The 20,351-nt window shown below is 41.3% G+C and overlaps 1 protein-coding gene across 1 annotated transcript; it reads left to right on the forward strand.

The window, feature by feature from the left end:
* Positions 1-15,065: 15,065 nt before the first annotated feature.
* Positions 15,066-18,083, forward strand: LOC148037199 (uncharacterized). The gene is made up of 3 exons (XM_087677259.1): positions 15,066-15,179; positions 15,393-15,647; positions 15,991-18,083. The coding sequence occupies exons 1-3, from the start codon at positions 15,156-15,158 to the stop codon at positions 16,183-16,185; spliced, it is 474 nt and encodes a 157-aa protein (XP_087533385.1). The 5' UTR covers positions 15,066-15,155; the 3' UTR covers positions 16,186-18,083.
* The last annotated feature ends 2,268 nt before the right edge of the window (positions 18,084-20,351 follow it).

A 20,351-nucleotide genomic window follows, 5' to 3' on the forward strand; every position in this document is an offset into this window, starting at 1 on the left:
CTAAGGATTGTTATGTAGATGTGTGGCACGAGCATGAAATGCGCGATGCACTTGCAGAGGCATACGAAGGAATAGCAAGAGGGCATTTCAACGGAGACACAACAACCTGAAAGGTGCTGCACTCTCAACTATGGTGGCCTACTCTTTTCTGAGATGCAGCACGATTTGTAAAGCACTGTGATGAGTGCCAAAGTACCAAGGTCCCAATTCGCAAAGACAAAACAGAGTTGAGTCCGTCGATCATTGCAAGGCAACCATTCGAGAAATGGGGAATTGACTTCATTGGGCCAATCAGTCCCGCAACACAATACTCACAAGGGAATTACATCATTGCTGCCATAGACTATCTCACAAAGTGGGTGAAAGCACGAGCTACAAGAAAGAATGACACCATGACCACTGCCAAGTTCCTTTGGAAGTATGTGATCTCATGATTCAACTGCCCCATCAAACTCGTTAGTGACCAAGGCACACACTTCATTAATGAAGTGATCGCTCATCTCCTATCCGCCTTTCTAATCTATCCACCTTTCTAATCATCCATCGAAAATCCTCACCGTACTATCCTCAAGCTAATGGCTAGACTGAATCTACGAATAAAATTCTAGTAAACATCTTGATCAAGGTAGTCTCTGCTTCGCGCAACAATTGGGATAACAAGCTCATGGCCGCTTTATGGGCCTACCACACAACTTATAAAACGGATGTGGGACAGACTCCCTTCAGGTTGACATATGGAGCTGAAGCAATTCTACTTGTAGAGTTTGTTATTCCTAGCCTGATAATTTCTCATCAAGAGAGATGGAATGGAAAGGAGGCATGGACAGAGTGCCTAGTTGAGCTAGAATACCTATCAAAAACTCGACTTCTAGTCACCCATGCACTAATATGCAAGAAGGCAAGACACAAAAGCTCTTTTTACAAGTATGTCGAATAATGAGATTTTGAACAGGGAGACTTGGTACTCTTGTATTCTGTCAAGGGTCATAAATATACGATGAAGTTTAGAGGGCTAGGGCCTTTCAAGATCCATTCCATTAGTAGTGCCAGTAATGTGGAACTCAAAACCCAAGAAGGAGAGGGCATAGGCTTCTTCAATGGTAGTCGCATCAAGAAGTATTACCCTCCCACACATCCATTACATGAGCCTCCAATGCTGGAGCCCCCTGTCAACATACGAGTTACCACAATTATAGAGATTGAAGATGAGGACAAGGAAATGGTAGAACTAGCTGATCTAAGCATGAGGGTCACTACCAAGCACACGACCACTCTCAGTGCACTGATCGATGAGGGGACTGACTTTAATATCCTATCTCACATGCATTGGATCCAAATTGGCAAATCGTAGTTACATCCCACTAACGCCAAACTCACCCCACTGATCATATGCCCTCTTGGGAAAGTGCAGAATTGCAATCTCTATCAGGTCTGAGAGCATATCGATGATCTTTTATGTATTGTCAAACACTAAAGTTGTAGGTATGGACTTGTTGTTAGGAAGCACGTTTAAAAAGCAAGCTCATTGTAATATCAACTACGAGTCCCAATGCGTTCACCTCACCATGGGCAACGTGCGAATAGTCATCGCTTTTAGCAAGGGTTGCGCGACTCCTTCAAAGTTTGCCAAGCCACCAGTAGAGAAGCCCACCGTCAAGTCTAGGGAGGGGAGTCATGACTTGTCACAACCCATCAAGTCTCAATACCAGAAACCTGCTAAACCCAAATCTAAAGCCCATGAACCCTAGTTCAAATGGGTACCTAAACATCAAGGACAACTACTAGGAGCTAGCACCCATGCCCTTGCATAGCTAAGGACCCACACTCAAAACCTAGGAGGCATAGAAGAAGCTACCAATATCGATGAACGGTCAAGACGCAATGGGTAGTCCCAAAGACGTTATTGCAAGCGCAAGGTTACTATGAGGGTAACACCCATATCTGGGTACTGAAAGCCAAGACGGCTAAAGGCACTCCTTAAAAGCCACCCTCAAACTTGACCACACGAAACATCTAGACAACCCAAACACTCAAGCCACCAGAGAATCAAGCTGCTAAGTCCATAGAACCTTCAAAGCCTAGATCAACAATCGATCGCTCAAAACCATAGCCACTAACAAACCACCCAAATTTAGTCACGCTAGTGTCCTTCAAACCTTAGAAACACCTAGTAGCATGACACCCGTAGCTCCAACCCAAACCCATCAAACATGAGGCCAAGCCACAACCTAAGGAGAAAACTAAGTAGTAACCATCAGTTGAACTCTCTAGTTCTATCAAACCTCAACCACTACCAGCCTTAGACCCTCTTATGAGTGGCAATCAATTCTAACCTTGGCCGCATACTTAGCTAAAAATATGGGGGATGACTTGGTTGCTTGCCTTAGACACTTGGGCGCTACTTTCATGACACTGGCTAAAACCTACAATAGACTAGACTTAGGTCTTTTGGGCAAGCCTATAGCAATGGAAGTGCGTACACTCCCTTGCTCTTAGGAGGAGTTGGAATTTGTATTCGTTAAGGCTTCCAAAGCAGATGAGGAATTAATTGCCACTAAGATATCTAGAGAACATGCAATTAAATAGTGTCTCATTACATCTTACAACAAGAACACGATCATGGCCATAGACCAAGAAATCGAGGAGTTGAAACAGCTTGCTGACAAACGACTCTTCTTTCTTGTGGTAATAGTACACTCTTTGATTGCAATGGGGGCTAGCGGGATGCCAAATAATGGCCAACGCTGAGCAATGATGCGCAATCAAGGAATTAGAATATGACCCAACCTATGTAGCTCCAAATTCCTATAACATGTTAACTATCATCTGTAATCAACCCCTAGAAGAACACATTAGGGGACACCCCTATTTACATCACATCCTCATCGAAGAGAAGTTGCACATTGCTAGTAGAGTAAACTCTAGTGACTTCTTGCTTGATGTCCTCACTTACATTAGGCATGTAGGCATTTGTCCTTTTGACATGGATAGCTATGCTAATTTAGAATATAATCTGAATTTCTACGCTTGGTTCATGCAAAAATAAAATACTAAAATTATGTGCTAAAAGCTCTTCATCCTCTAACCCTTTAATCCTAGGAAGGATTCTTCTTATTTCAAAGGGGGGAGGGAAATCAAACCAAACACATAAGGAAAACATTAAAGGAAAAGCACACATTAGAAACCTCAATTAATGCCTAGGTGTGTCTTGCCCTTGATGTGCCAAGCATGATGTGGGGGGTCAAAATGAAGCTAGGGGTTTAGCCGGCCGACCGAAGCCACCGGACGCACCTAACTTGAGGACCCCTAGGTGCGGTGGCTGTGGTGGATGTGCAACTTGCAGTGGCGACATGTGATATTTTTCTCATTTTTTAAAATAATTAATAATAATAATAATAAAGTTACATAGTCCTGATAGAAGTTTAATCTTTGTCATTGGAGTGAGATGGAGAAGGGGGCTTAATAGATTTACTAAGGAATCAGTGGCTTTGGAGATACCCCTTGAGGTTTAGGCGGACTTGAAGGGTGGTGGTGGAAAGGAATGGATGATTGCAGGGTGAAGCGGCTATCATTCATTTCCTCTAGTAGAGTTAAGCAAAATGAAGGCAATAGAGTGGCTCGCATCATTAGTCGAGCCATCGTGCAACTATCTATAGCATTAGGATCAAAGTGGAGCATTGAAGGCTGCACTCCTGCGGGGTGGGGTCTTGCCTAAGGAGTATCCTAAGCAATCTAAGGTAATTAAAAGTGGTAATAAATGTGGGGTCAGGGCATAAATAGAATTGGTTAGTGAATTGGATTAGAGTATCATACAAGTTTTCTGACGTGAAGGCAAGGGCATCTTCATATGTAGTACAATGAGGATTATAGATTATAGGAAAGTCATAACGACCGTGGACACTAGAGTCAAAATTCACTCCCACCCTTCGAGGATAAGGCATAAAGTTTGGGTCATTCCGCTTGAAGGTTGAGTGTTGCAAAAGGCTATCAAAGTGTCCAACTTGGTGTTTCAGATCTTTCTTCTCCATGTAGGTTGGCATTCGTAGCCGGGCATAGACCGTGGTACTTCAAAAACTTTATTTTGCCAAAATTTGGCATCTTTTGTGGGCCATAATGTGGGGTTCTACTCTCTCTTCTCCAACCATCTTTTTTTGAGCCTACTTCCGATGTTAATCACCTCCTCCACCACCTTGATAGGTAACACTCTATGCAAGGTGGTGGGGAATTGGAAGTTGAGGTCAAAGGGGCTCCTAGCCATTTCTTGCCTCTCCCAGATTATGAAGTCGGTGTGAAAGATTGCTAGGGTGTCATTCACACATGGTGGGAAAGGTGTTTGGGTTGCCCTCTCTTCCTTGACATTTCATTTTCTCCTTGTCTCCTCCACCATTTGCTTTCTTCTTTCTCTTAGTGCCACATTTCTTTCTGCAGAGGTGTCTGTGTGTTGTTGCTTTTCAGGCCTCGTGGAAGGAGGAGGTGGAACAAGCTCATCCCATTTCAAAGTTCACGTCCACCTCCCTTTCTCGGCTTGGCTCTTGCTGCTCCTCTTCGAGGAACCTGAGTGCGTTCACTTCCTGTGAGGTTAGTCCTGCCAATAGGAGATAATGGCATTGTTCTTCTAGGCTTGGGCCAACTTCACTAGGTTGTGGCGGCATGTGCAATGTAGCCTTCAGTGCCCTATGAGCCATTTCCAATTTCTTTTTCATTGCCTCCATGGACTCTCCCTCCGTTGCTTGGGTGACGTCCAATAAGGTTTCTAGGAAAGCACGTTGTTGGGTGTGGAAGCTCACTTAGGCGGCCTTCGCTCTACTTTTGGCAAGTATCTTTTCTTTTTTCACTTGATCAAGGCGATGCGCCAAAACCTTGACCCTTTTTTCATTCTAATTGGCCCATTCCTTCACCCTCTTGTTCAAGTCTTTGAGGCTTTCCCATTGCCTCTGGGCCAACACTATCAGCCTTCGTTCTTGGTCTTCCATTTTAGCCCTTAGCTATTGCTGCTCTTTCTGTGCCGAGGTAGCCTATTGGGTTAGTCTCTCCATCTCTGTTTCACACATGCGAGCTTTTTCCTCCCTCAGCTCCTCCAGCTCTTCTGTGGCTTTAGTAAGTCTCTCCATTTGAGTTTGCAAACCTTCATAGAGTTCCAGAATCTCTTCATTATGCTGTCGTAGGCATTGTGTGGTCTCAGTTTCTCCGTTCAAGTGCACCTGTCATTCAGCTTCTATCTCTTCCTTAGCTTGTAGCTGCTCTTTCAGCTCATTGACTTCCCTTTGGGCCATGGCCATTTGGCATGTTCTCTCCGGCTAGAATGCCACCATGGCCTCCTTTTCAGCTTCAAGCTCTGCTATTGTGGTTCTCTTCTCCTTCTTAGCTCTCTCTAGTTGAGAGAGGAGCTCTTTAACGTACTCATCGTATTCTTCAAGCGGCCTCTTTGTTGCGGGGACGAAGGTTGTAGAGCTTGCCACTTTTGCTTCTTAGGGTCTTGCCTTGACTTAACATTTGCCGTCACATCTGGTCTTTTGGTCCCTACCAGGGGGGTTCCTTCTCCTGCTCCTTGGCCCATTTCCTTATTTACAAAGTACTAGACCCATGTCATTAGGTTTTTGGCATCCACCTAGGTCATAGAACTGGAAGTGCAGATGGTGGCGGTGATGGCGGGTGTCAGGAGGGTGGATATGGGGGTGATCGGGACCTTACCCTGTCTTCTTGCACTGATGGTGGCATGAACTCAGGCACACAAGCGCTTGAGCTAGTCCCTTTATCTCTGATGGGGCTAGCGGGTTTTGGCCCATTGTGCCTGGACTACTGCTCGATGGACTTGTGCATGGCGAGGGACATGTCTTCCTCCTCTTTTTTCCTCAGCTCCTCCTCCTCATCTTCCTACTTTCTCTTCCTTTCCTCCTTAGCATTTCTAGACTCCTTACGGGCCTTTTGCAAGTTTTCCTTGTCTTGTGTCCTCTTCTTGCTATTCTTGTGCAGTTTTCTTTTTCGTTTTGCTAGCTTTCCTCAGGTAGTTTGCTCTTCTTATTCGTTGCTTTCCTCCTCTTTGCTCAGCATCCTCTCGCTGGACTGTGCCTCTCGTTCCTGGTGAGGTGGCGACCTGCTTGGTGTTTCATCCACCCCCTCTCCTTCTTCTTCATGCCCTTGTCTCCCAAGGCTTCCCTGATGATTGTGGTGAGGACCCCACTGAATCCAATGGTTGCAGCCTTTGAAGATGAAGCTTTCCTTTTAGCTTTGGTGGCGGGAAATTCTCCTTCAACAGGCTACCCTCTTATTGCCAAGGCTTTTGCTGAGGTCTCAATGGTCTTTCTCACAAACCCATTGAGGTTGACCTCATCCAGCGACTTTGCTGCGACACTCTCTAGCAAGGGGACATTGATGGGGCTCATGATGGAGTTGTATCTTTGGCTGGAAAATAGCACGTGTACCATCTTAGCTAAGATTTGGATTTCGGGATCAGGAATGTCCGCCAAGCTAATGCCATCATTGGTGTGGACTTCTACCTTGTTCATCCCTAGTAAGGCATATACTCTCTTTTTGGCTTCCTTTCTATTTTTTTTGCCATGCCCAATGCCTTTTCCACTAGCTTTAGGGTCGATTCAATCTGCACTTGGCAAGTTCCCTCCCCCTCATGCACAGTTATGGTGTCATGGTTTCTGTGGAAAGTCCTCATGAACTCTGCATAATGGAAGTAGTCCACTCCCCAACTCACTGCTTCCACATATTTTTGCAAATTGCATTGCTCAATGATCTATCTTACCACCCGTTCTTCAATGGTCACGTCATCTAGGTTGTAGATATGCTGAAATTTGAATTGGTTGAAGACTCGAGTTTCCATCGAAAGTCCATATTTTGCTTGTTCTTCCTCTGAAAAAGGCAATCTGCTAGCCTTTTCTTGGCCTGCCATGATGGGTGCGTGTCATGAAGCCATATTCACCATTAGTGGTTTTCAGAATAAGAGATAGGAAATAACTAGATGCTTGTTGAACTGAAATGCTTGCGTGGAGAAGTAGACTTTTCCTTCCAGTATTTTATTGACATTTTCCTTAATCACAAGATGTTGCATTTTACCCTTGCAATGTGTGCTTTTCCTTTATTGTTTTCTTTATGTATTTGGTTTGATTCACCTAACCCTTGTTTGGTTTGATTCACCTTACCCCTTGGTCTGATTCACCTAACCCCTGTTTGATTTGATTCACCTTACCCCTTCCCCCTTCACAATGAGAAGAATCCTTCATAGGATGAAATGGTTAGAGGATGAAGGGTCTTTAGTGCACAATCTTAGTGTTTTACTTTCGCATGAGCCAAGCATAGAAACTCGAATTATATTCTAACCGAGCATAGCTGTCCATATCGAAAGGGCAGATGCCCACATGTGTAATGTAAGTGAGGATATCAAGTAAGAAGACACCAGAGGCCACTCTGCTATAGCAACGTGCAACTCCTCCTCGGTGAGGGTGCGATCTAGATAAGGGTGTTCTTAAATGTGGTCTTCCATGGGTTGATTATGGAGAGTAGTCAACACCCTATATGAAGTTGGAGCGATGGGTCATATTCAGATGCTTTGATTGTATGTCATTATTCGGCATTGGTCATTATTTGGCATCCCTCTAGCTCCCATTGCAATCGTAGAGCATACCATTTCTGCAAGGAGGGGGGAATTGTTGTCGGCAAGCCGTTGCAACTTCTTGATTTCCTGGTTTGTGGCCATGATTATGCTCTTGCTATACGACGTGATGAGATGATGTTTGGTTGCTTGTTCCTTGGATACCTTGGTTGTAATTAACTCCGCAGCTACTTTGGAAGCTTTAATGAATATGAAGTCCAATTCCTCCCAAGAGCAAGGGAGTGTTCACACTTTCGTTGCTATAGGTTTTTCCAAGAGTCCTAGATCTAGTCGATCATAGCTTTTAGCCAATGTCATGAAAGTAGCATCCAAGTGTCAGAGGAAAGCAACCAAGTCGTCCCCAATATTTGCAGCTAAATCTGTGGCCAAGGTTAGAACTGAGTGCCGCTCATAAGAGGGTCTAATCCCGGCACATGTGGTTGAGGTTTGACAATGCTAGAGAGGTCAATAGCTAATGGTTGTCGCTTGGTTTGCTCACGAGTTTGTAGCTTGGCCTTATGTTCTTGATGGGAGTGGTTGTGGTTAATGGGTGACACATAGTTAGTGCATTTGAGAGTTGAGGGGGGGCATCACTGGGACTAGATGGGGCCAATTTGTTAGTAACAGGTTGCAGTTTTGGCTTATATATTGTCTTATGCCCTGGTGAGCTAGGCTTTAGAGCTTCCATGGATTTAGTGGCTTGAGTCACTTGTGGTTTGAGTGGTTCTGACAGGACGTTTCATGTGGGCAAGCTTGAGGATGGCATTTGAGTAGTGCCTTTGGATGTTTGGGCCTTAGGCAGCCAAATCCAGGTGTTACCCGCATAGTAGCCTTGCGCTTGCAACAAGGCCTTGGGGACCCATTGTGGCTTGACTGTACACTGATTTTTATAACTTTGTCTCGGCCTCTTGGGTTTTGGATACAGATCCTTGGCCTTGTGAGGCCGTGGGTTTCTATCCCTAGGTTGTTGTGCTCTTTGTTTAGGTACCCATTTGAATTGGGATTCATGGGCTTTAGTGTTGGTTCTAGTGAGTTTCTGGCCTCAAGGCTAGGTAGGTTGTGACGAGTCCCGACCCCCCTCCTGAGACTTGGCAGTGGGTTTCTCTACTGGTGGCTCTATGGGCTTGGAAAGAGTCACACCTCCTTTGCTGAAAGCTATAACTATGCAGACGTTACCAATGGCTAGGTGGATACATTGCGACTCATAGTCGATATGCAAGAGACTTGATTCTTGAAAGTTTTTCCTAGCAGTGATTTTGTGCCTACATCCTTAGTGTTGGGAAACACATAAAAGATTATTGGCATGCTTTCAGACTCGATAGAAACTGCAACCTTGCACTTTCCCAAAAGTGTGTAGGGTTGGCCTCCATAAGGGGTGAGATTAGCAATAGTGGGTCGCAACTGCGGTTTACCAATTTGGGTCCAATGGTCGTGAGTCAAGATGTTAAAATCGGCACCCTCATCGATCAATGCGTTGATGGTGCACATATATTTAACAGTGACCATCATGCGTAGGTAAGCTGGTGGTACTACTTCCTCATCCTCACCATCCACATCAGTGAGATTGACTACTCATACATGGATGGGGGGCGCAAGCATTGGGGGCTCATGAAATGGGTGCGTGGGAGGGAAATACTTCTTTATACGGCTGCCATTAAAGAAGCCTATGCCTTGACCCTCTAGGGTTTCCAACTCAGCATTGCCAGTTTAGCTGATGGTTCAAACCTTAAAAGGTCCTAGCCCTCGAAACTTTAGCTTTTACTTATGTCCCTTGACTGAGTACAATAGTACTAAGTCACCCTGTTCGAAGTTGTGCTACTTGAAATGGTTGTCAAACCAGCTTTTGCGTCTTGCCTTCTCACATATGAGTGCATAGGTGACTAGAAGTTGAGTTTCTGTTAAGCCCTTAATAATAGAACAAACAAGCACTCATATGAGCTACCACACACACCAACATACACACTATTATTTATGCCTAAGTACCTGTAACGTGCCCGCCCCTCAAATCGTGGGACACGTCTTAGCAGCTCATCGAGAGATCAATCTAGAAGATGCCACCCGACACTCCCAAGGAATGACATGGGCTTTGCCAACTAGGGTCTCTCGAGTCTGCCTCGCAACAGAACTTATCCGGCCGTTCCCACTAGGATCGACGTCCGGGTGCCTAGTAGTCGAGCCTTCCTAACAGCCTTCTAGCATCGGTCTACAGCCGCCCCACTTTGCGTAGATACAACTGGACCCAAGCAGACTCATACCGCACTTGGTTCAAAGAGAATGGGAAATGAGAGGGATGCATCACTCGACCTCTCTGCCCGTAGGGCAAAGTCCCATTCCGATCCCCTAAAATGGTATGAATCAGGATTCTAACCACATTGTCTAAGGACATCGTTTGTCCTTCCCTAACATTCCTCGTTAACATTTCCTTTTGAGAAAAGCTTTCGGCTAACCGAGACCACCCTTTCGTAGGATAGACCCATTGGTCACATCCACCACGCTTCCCTCGGGGGTTGTTTTAGTTATCTAATTATCTACCACGTTATGTTTGACACATAAAAGCAGCTTCCTTAATTAACCCATTAGTCATAGGTTCCTTTACGTAATTTAGGACGCTGACATGAAGACAAGATAAAACAAGATCAAACACTTCCTTAACTTATCTTAAGATTAATGTTTGCCTCATGCCCATAGAGGAGAATTAAGTGTTCATTTCTGCCTCCGTAGAAAAATCATTCTGTCATCCGGCACTAAAACCCGAAGGTTTATCCTTCCAAGATTCTGCCATGTAACTAGTATCAAGGCCTCGAGATCCCATCTCGAGTCACGTAAAACACTTGTGTAGGGCCCAGAGGCATTGGGATTTATGGCCAGAGCCCCCACTAGCACCCAAGCATCCTCCTACACCAAGTAATTTCCACGAAGAGACCTCTTGCGACGAGTTCAGTCCACATTCTCGGCGTGGATTCATAACCCCCTTGGTTAGGGTTTGGCGGTTCGCGAGGGGTAGCCAGCACCATCTTTCCTTAATTATTCCTTTAGGGAATCAATCACAGCTGAAGCACCCAGCTTATAAACAATTATTAAGGAAACATCCCTTTCATTTCCAATGAAGAAAATATCATTTTACATCAAGCAATCACTTTGCTTATAAACCACTTGTCCTTAGTAGGATCTCCTCTTACCAAGGCAACCAATCAATTCACTTAGAAATATCCTTTTCAAAACAACCAAGCATAAGCCTTGATCAACATTCCATTTAGAGTCGGCTTACTAGCCTAGCTTAAACCTAGAGGATATCCACTTCCAATAAACTAAGACAAGATCCTTAAAAACAACTCACAAGCACGTGTGTTTAATCACTCAACTTCTTTTGAATCTCTCTTTCCCTTGGGTTTTATCCTAGGGTTCCAAGTTGTGAATCCTCGAATTCTTTGTACGTCTTTTAACATACTTGGTAATATTTAAAACACAATATATTGCAAGACTTGTCATACATTCTTTCCACCCTCTCTTAGTGCGATGCTATGCAGAATTTTGCCATCAAACTCATCTTCCGTGCACAAGGGTCGTTTAATAAACTGACACAATCTACGATCCTTAACTCCCTTCACACTTAGTCGATGACTTTTTTAATCTTACTATGCACGTATTTGTGTGGCTTAAGTACATGAAAGCCTAAATTTTCCATGCAACTGTGCATTTGCGGGCTAAGAACGGGAGCTATCATTTCATGTGTTTATTGAAATCACGAGCACGATCCATGAATCCTAGATAACTGTTCATGAACTAGATTGGGTGGAAGCCTATTATTTTATGTAAAATATTGGAAAAAACCTATCATTTCATGTGTGTAAACCTGGGCTTGATTCGTGTGCGCTACATTACCGGTGGCTTGGATGCCTACGTTTCCCGCGACTTTCTCCTTGGGAGCCATTCGCCTTGCGGAGATTGGGCAGTCCGGACCTTGTCGGGTTTTGGGTTGACAAGTTCGGAAGAAGGACTGCTGGATGGGGTCTTTTTCCGAGAGAGGGGTTTGGGCGTGGCTACTCGCAGTCACCGACTCTCACTACTTTCTTTCCCTTCCTCTCTTCTTCTTCTTTGCACTTAATCTCCTACTCACTCACTCTCTCTCCTTCTCTTCTTTCTCCACTTATTCTCCTACTTTCTCTCTCTCTCTCACTCCCTCTCCTCTCTTTCCTCCCTCTTCATTTCCCCTTCTTTTCTTCTCCTTCCCTTCTTCTCTCTCTTCTCTCTCTCCCTTCTTCTTCCCTTCTCGTCCTTCTCTTCTCCTCCTCTTTTCTCTCTTCTCTCTCTCCCTTCTTCTTCCCCTTCTCTCCTTCTCCTTCTCTCCCTCTTCTTCCCTTCTCTTCCTTCTCTTCTCCTCCTCTTCTCTCTCTTCTCTCTCTCCCTTCTTCTTCCCTTCTCTTCCTTCTCTTCTCCTCCTCTTTTCTCTCTTCTCTTTCTTCCTTCTTCTTCCCCTTCTCTCCTTCTCCTTCTCTTCCTCTTTTCTCTCTTCTCTCTCTCCCTTCTTCTTCCCCTTCTCTCCTTCTCCTTCTCTCCCTATGCAATGTTCCGCTTCGGAGCAAGAAAAAACTCCCCCCTGAACAATATGAGTATCAATAAAATGATAAATTGGATTCCTTAGTTGGGTAAAAAGAACCTACTTTGGCGAGCCGCACACTAAGCATAGCGAGAATTCCCTTTAGCATTCTTTTCTTTTTGAAAAAAAAAGTGGAATGGAATACAAAATAGGTTTTTGGATTCGCTAAAAAATTGAATCATTCCATATATATCTATATATCAAGAAATTTCAGAGGTTGTAAAAAAATTGAAGTGATTCAGGCATATCCATCTATAACCGCGAATTCTATTATAAACTAACAAAAAAAATTCTTTTTTTTTTCTAAGCCTGATTATTTAAACATTTCAAATTTTTTATCTTGGAGTTGAAATTTGTTAATAGAGTCTCCCTTCTTCTTCCCCTTCTCTCCTTCTCCTTCTCTCCCTCTTATTCCCTTCTCTTCCTTCTCTTCTCCTCCTCTTCTCTCTCTTCTCTCTCTCCCTTCTTATATCTCTTCTCTCTCTTCCCTCACCCTCTCTTCTCTCTTCTACCCTTCACACTGGTCACGACAGAGGGGGGGGGGGGGGGGGTGGTGACGTCACGGGAGGGCAGGGGGTGGCGCCTGCTCACGACGGAGGGGAGGGGAGGTTGCCCTCTCTGCGGACCACTAGCGGGCGCAGCTGCTGCTGCCGCAAGCAGGGGGGGAAGGGCGTCGTGGCAACGAGGGGGGGAGAGATTCTGCTACACGTCAGTTGGAGGGGGCGTGATTTGGAATGGGGGGGGGGGGGAAGATTTATACGTGGAGAGGGGGAGGTGGCAAGGCGGTGCCACCCGCCACCTGGGGGGCTGCATGCCCCCCCATCTTTCACACATCACACACACACACTCTCTCTCTCTCCCCCCGCCATGCACATGGCAAGGGGGAGAGAGAGGGAGAGATAAATTTTTTTATCAAAAATTAAAAAGGGGGGTTCCTATGGGGAGCACGGGGACATTACAGTACTACTCAGCAAATACAAAAAATTTAGGATAGACCCAAGCAATCAAATTTTCAAACCGAACGGCAAATAAAAAGATACACACAATGAAAAACAAATTCCTAATGACGCTGACTAATGAGTTCAAATTGTTGGCGAAAAACTCTGCCTTCAGGTTCGCAGTGGGGGACACGTAGCGTCACGACAATGGTGATTAGACTAATTTAGAGGCAAAAGATAATGTATACATGGAAAAATATTAGATATCTTAACTTGTAATTCATTCAAAAAATATATAAATTAGGCTTTTTAGGAGCATTTCACAATGTTTTCTAAACTCTTGGCCTTTGATAAATGAAGAGCTCCACCCGCCACATACTTATATGAAGTAACCATAGGGGTACCTTATTATGTTACGTGAAATTTAAACCTCGATTTCTAGTGTCGACACCGCCCCATTAAATATATTCGAAAGTAATGTTAATAGGGATCTGAGGAGTAAGATTTTCTTTTTTTCGGAATTCCCACACAATGTATACTTTATTTTTTCCCCCTTAATTAAGAGAAAAGAAAAGGGGAAAAAAAACAGCAGGGCGCGACTTTTTGACGTACACCCGTTCCGGGTTGGCGAATATGGGCCCGAGAGAAAAATAAAAATAAAAAGGAAAAGAAATAAAGGAAAGCTGATAGCCGGCGCAGTATCAGCCTTCATGGTAGCTACGCTTGCCACCCATTTGATTTCTCAGGGGAAAAGAAATTACCAAAATTATATTGATTTCATGCAGCTTGTCGCCATCACAGAAATACCATCTTATCGGTTTTATTACCCAATTCTTCTATTTTTTCTTGTCATTTCTATTTCCAATTCTTGCGGTTTTTTATTTAAAAATAAATATGTAATTTCAATCAGGGCGTCAGAGTCGCATCCTTCTTATCAGCATCGTCGGGATTCAGACTCCTCCGTCATTCTTCTCATCGGATGCGTAACTGCCACCAAGGTGCCTGCGTCATCGCCCTATTTTCTTCTTTTTTTTAATCCAATATACATTTCCTAACAAATTACCCTTATTAGTCTTATGCCTTATAAGTTTCAAAAAACCATTTGAAAATCTCCGCAATAACCTTTGTACAGAGGAACATTTTTATAACTTTAGTCATGTCACTATAAGTTCGAACAAATTGAAAACACTCTCTATAAAGAGAGACAACTAACTCCCCATTTCTTCTAAATGTATGTGCAGATGTTAGCCAATTTACTTCAAATATCACCACAACTTGGAGAACACCATGGCTGCATATTTTGATTTGCGCCCTGAAAAAACCCTCAAAAGACCTTCCTTCTTGAACCACCTCAAGAAAGATCAAGGAAACCCAAACACCACTACTTCAACACAAAACTTTAGTGCACACAAAGGCGGCTTCTATGAGCTCTTTGACTCCAATGAAAGAACGGTGGGTTACATTGAATAAACACTTCTACTCCTTTTCTACTTAGATGTTCTGTGACATTTAAAATTTGTTAATATTCAAATATTAGAGATATTCAAAGTAGAATCATAGAAAGTTTTTCAAATTAGAGGCATCTATTACCCATAAGAGGTATATTGTAAGGCATGTGATGTTTTTAATACAAATCATATGACAATAATGGGCATATGTTCAAATTGTCAAACATCTTAGGGTTCATGTATCCAAGCCTGAATATATACAATACGTAATGCATCATGTTTTCATGTAATTTTGAAACAAAAGACAAAATGACACCCCAATGCATGGCATTTGATGCCCTTTGAAAAAATTATATGATTACATTCTCAATAAGTAGGTTATACCTCTACTAGATAAGGTTAAATTGCATTAGTGATACACACCTCATTTGTGTTATCTTCCCTTCATTTCTTCCTTTTTCCAGCCAAATCCCTCTTCAAGGCACTTTCCAGATAGCTATGGATATGAGAAGATATGGCGTTCAACAAGGGGCCAAGTTCCAGGGGCTGGTTTATCACATTTGTCCAGTGACATGATGAGCAAGGAGCCTGAACAAGTATGTAATTTGAGTTTGATTTTATCCTCATTTGTCATTAGTTGTATTCATTTGAAATGCTCAACTTGACATTTTTCATGTAACTTCCAATAAAAACAAAGGAAAACCAAAGTCCTTCAGTAAGACACACTAAATGTAACTACCAAAGTTTGATGTACTTGATGCAACATCCTACCCATATGATTCTATATTCTTGATCTGTTAATTCCTTAGTGGAAACCTTCCATACATTATGTTGATTCCGATTCAAGAGAATGGATTTACTATCAAGAATGGAGGCCTGGCAAGAGACAATGCATTCCAAAAGTAATGTCTCCCAAAGAGGCTAGAATAGCAAGGAAGAAACCTATTGTACATCAGCATCCTCCGAATGGTCCAGAGTGGCCTTGTCTTAAGGGCCCAGGAAAAAGCTTTCCCAAACCCCAATGGGAACCTCCGTTTCGAAAAGGCAATAATGATGACCTTTCGGTAATGTTATCTTCAATTATGTTTTTTTGAAGGTTCTAGTTTGTTAGTAAAACCTAGTGGCATCCATATTCTACCATTACTTAGTTTTTCAAAAAACACATAATTAGCATAATAATTGGCCATATGGTGCTTAATATGGATGCATATGAGGTCAAGTGTCTGTTAGTAGAGTCTTGCCATTGTAAACATAAGCTTATCTAACCATGTAGAGAAAATCCTTTTAGAATCATTATTTGTCCTCTTGGTATTTTCTTTTTCATTGTGTGGAATTTTATACTCTTTACATTTCATAGTCATACATTTTGTCATAGTTGATAACATGTACATTTTTTAAATGGTGTAGCCCATGAGGTCCCCAAGAAAACACCTTGATACTTACAGAGACGAGTATCAATCAATTGGCGTAAAATTAAGTTTTGATCCAAAATCATCTTTACCACCTGTGGTTGGTAGAAGGAGATTGCCTAGCTATAGGAATGAGTATCTATCTAATGGAGTTGGAGTTGCAATGAATGTTTACACAGATTATGATTGTTAAGGTAAATTTTACTCAAAGAAATTTAATAACATTACCAACTATTCATGCAAAATTTCTAACAATGCTTGGCATAGGATGGCACACTTAACTTGAGATAAAGAACCTTGGAATCCACATGAATGGGCCTGACTCATTGATTCGTGTGAACAAGTAAATCAATACAAAACCTTATTATTACGCATATGTCACACATATATGAATGGAGCCTAAAAATGGAATGTGGACCATCAATATGCCTTCTCTTTGTGACATCATAAAATGCAAAACAACTAATTGAAGGTGAAGAAGGTGAGAAAATTCTTGCATATATTTTGGTGCATTGTAGAAAACCGAATCACTTTGTATCAAATATGTGTTGATCAATCAAACTGAATGTATTATAGAAGGTTTCTTCTAGTTGATCAATAGGATTGGGTCGAGTCCTATTCAAAGAACATGTTTGATAGTTTTTACTTGGGGAATAATCTATCAGGGGAGCACTTTTGGAATATATAGTTTCCCTTAACATCTCTTAAATTTTCCTTTGAAAAAAGGACATTTGCAATGGAAAAAATGCTTCGAACATTACTAACACTTTCATTTATTAGACTAAATTATCTAGTATATATTATTTAAAGTAGTTTTCACACCATATCATTGCCTCAAATCTTTTTTTGAGACAAGACACAAACATCTAAATGCCCATAAGGGGGAGAAGGAAAATTCCCTTTGATATATGTGGAAGAGTGGGCAAAATCCACATAGGGACAATTAGTATTCATAGATAGAAGCTCTTTCAAGCCAAGTGAATAATGAAGTATTGGTTTCCCCTCCTCCTTGATGGGGTAATTAAAGAGGAGGATCAAGTGTTCAAGTGGGTAGGAGCAAGACTTACTATGAATGTAGGGTCTAAGAGACTAGGGCACACCCAATAAGACTTGAACTTGAAAACTCACAAACATGCGCCTAAGTTTTAACTAGGCCATCAGGTTTGAGAACTCAATTAATATAAGCATGATATTTCACATTTCTTGATATAAATTTTGATTTTTCAAAAGACTTGGAAAACTCCAATTAAAAGGCATATGGAATAGTATCATAGTTTTCCTACCCTAGGAACTTACCTCATATTCCCTTCTCCTAATTTATCTACTCCAACTTATTTTGTCTAGTTGATTATTATCCCATACATTGGTTTAGATGATTATCTGCTAGAGTGCTACCATTATGAAGCAATTTGATGGCCATTTCATACATCTAGGTGAACAATTTCCATCTATATAAGTATTGCATGACACCCTAGTGACTATATCTTCTCAAGATCATTAACTCTATACTTTACCAAAACCAATCATCTCTAGCATTGAACTATGGCATTTTTTAATAGATTGAATTTTTAAAACCTCATTTAAAAGACTAGCCTATCCCCTTTTCAATATACTTGCCATTAAACTCTACCAAGCAATTGTTTCTAGCATTGAACTATGGAATTTTAGACATGTTCAATTGTTCAACCTCATTTACTTAGCCAAATCACTACCCATTCCAAGTAGTTATTGATAATGATTTAATGGCATAGGTAATTAATGTCTAAACCAATGAAATTCCTCTTCATTGGTGTTTGACAAATTTTTAAGAGCTAGATTTACTAAATCCATAGTTGCAATTTCATTATGTTCTCTCTCTCACTAAAAACACAAGTCAAGTGAGAAATGTGAGAAGATGGGAGCATTACTGTAGAGACTCTCATATTCTCTCTAATGACTTGACTTCACTTAGCTAAAACACTTTGTTTAAGCCAAAACTATGAGAACGTGGAGTAGTTGTTTAGTTGTCTAGTCATGGTTTTATTTTTTCCCCTCAAAAAATTTACCATTAACTAGTATTATGGTAATGAGTTTGGACTATATTGGAAGAAATCTAAGGACATACATGTGTTTTTGTCTCTATGTGTCAATAGGAACCTATGATTAGCTAAAGTCTTAGAAGAATTGCTCATAATGGATTTTACACCATTCTTTTGATATGAAAAAGCTAGAGACTATTGTGAGTAAGATAACGATAGACACTATTGATAAAGGAAATGCATTTCAGCTTTTGCCAGCTATCTAACATTAAGATACTCTTCCATGACATGTCATAAGTTTTGCCATACTTTTGTCACATCCACTTGTATTTGGCACACGATTCCATGATGCATGAAGTTTAATAAACCTATAGCATGACTCATTTGTAATCTCATGATAGTATATAAAGAATGCTCCTTGAGTCATCAATACTACAAAACCAAATTAATATCACAAGTTCATGCAAAACATTGTGTGTGTGTGTGTGTGTGTGTGTGTGTGTGTGTGTGTGTGTGTGTGTGTGTGTGTGTGTGTGTGTGTGTGTGTGTGTGTGTGTGTGTGTGTGTGTGTGTGTGTGTGTGTGTGTGTGTGTGTGTGTGTGTGTGTGTGTGTGTGTGTGTGTGTGTGTGTGTGTGTGTGTGTGTGTGTGTGTGTGTGTGTGTGTGTGTGTGTGTGTGTGTGTGTGTGTGTGTGTGTGTGTGTGTGTGTGTGTGTGTGTGTGTGTGTGTGCAAGTTTGTTAAATAATTAATCTATTTTACACAAACAAATCAACTACATTTCCTAAAATATAACGTCATATAATGTGTTTCCTATAACCAATTTCACTCAAAAAAAGTGATTCCTATACTAGAATTTATTGAATAACTTTTGGTTCAAATTATAAATATTTTTCAAGAGGTATTGTGTGAAATCTTTGTTAAAGTAATAAATCTCATTATTAAATATTAGTTGGTAAATCTTTGACAAAATGCTATGCTTTGTGCAAGCTCAAACTAGTTTTCTCTCGAATGAGTCAAGGGGTGTTCTCATTATTTGAGAAATTGGGCCCCAAAACATACTTTCAAATAATAAAATAGGGCAAACTTTTTCCTAATTAGTTTGTCAAGTATGTATGCTAATCAAAGAGGGCAGATTTTGTCCCAAATAACGTTCTCCAATACCTAAAGATGGAAAAAAATTTCCCAAATAATCAAAGAATTAAAGGGAAAAAAATTTCCCCAATAACCTACCAAGTATTGATTCTAAGTAGGATCAAGTGCCTATTAATATGAGTAGCTACAATCTAGTGTGAAAAGAGTGGATTGATTACTGTGAGTCCCTTGAAAGTAACTCTTTGTACTTTAATAGAAAATGCTTTCTCATGAATGTTAGCAATTGTTGAGCTATCATTTTTGCTTCTGGGGTGACTTTGTTCTATTCAACCTATGAATAGCTCCTTTATGTAGTAGATTTTTCTATGTAGAGAATATGTATAACCATGATTTAATATCCACTCTCTTGAAGTCTCATGCTCTACTTATAGAATTATGAGATCCCCTTCTAACTAAAGAGACTATATTGGCATTCTTTTTGCAATCGATGAAGCATATGCAAGTTTGTTACTCAATAGTGTAAACTTCACATAAATCAAGTAAGAAAGAAAATGTCTACCTACAAGCTACACTAGGGCTAAGGTGGATGGAAGATAAGGAACACAATGTAAATTGCATCATGAAGGTTGTTTAGGTATTTCCAAATCTTGTCAAAACTTTTAGCAAATATATTCAAGAATGAATGTTGGATTGTAGAGACAGGTTGCTCTTAAACATTGTGGATATATATAGCATGTTAATCACTTTAGGGTGGCTTGTGTGATCTTCACTAGGTATATATTGCCTAATTTCCCTATGAAAAAAGTGGTATTTTTTATGTTTTCATTGTAGCATGGAAATTAAATGCCAAACTAGTTGGCTCCATAATGTTTTAAGAAAGAATGGTATACATGGGTTCATATTCATTCAAGGTAGTAATCTATGAAGTTTTTTGGAAAAAACTTTATGAGCCACTAGAAGGTGAGAAGGGAAGGTTTTTAAAAAAAGGAATGGAAAACTCAATTCAATAAGGTTGGGGACTATTTGACATGTTGCCAAGTTGCTCCCCACATGGTACCGAGCATGACACTTGTGAATGCATAGTAAGAGAGGAGTAGAAAGAGATAATGATGTGATAGGATCGATACCAAAGTTGAAGAGCCTATAGAATGAGACTTTAGTGGAGCCAAATTCTTCCATAACCCAAGTCAAAAACTAGTTAACCAGTGATGATTCTTTAAGCATTGGCTACATAAGTGTAAAAGTTGT

Source organism: Lygodium microphyllum, chromosome 4, assembly GCF_053477565.2.
Source record: "Lygodium microphyllum isolate KBCC chromosome 4, Lygodium_microphyllum_v1.1.10, whole genome shotgun sequence".
Classification (NCBI taxonomy): Eukaryota; Viridiplantae; Streptophyta; class Polypodiopsida; order Schizaeales; family Lygodiaceae; genus Lygodium; species Lygodium microphyllum.

What these genes read in the sequence shown, in the direction of transcription:
- LOC148037199 (XM_087677259.1), top strand. Translation starts at nt 15,156, where the DNA reads ATGATGAGCAAGGAGCCTGAACAA. An exon ending in TGAGCAAGGAGCCTGAACAA is followed by an intron (nt 15,180 to 15,392) that starts GTATGTAATTTG and finishes TTAATTCCTTAG; the next exon opens with TGGAAACCTTCCATACATTA. An exon ending in GCAATAATGATGACCTTTCG is followed by an intron (nt 15,648 to 15,990) that starts GTAATGTTATCT and finishes TAAATGGTGTAG; the next exon opens with CCCATGAGGTCCCCAAGAAA.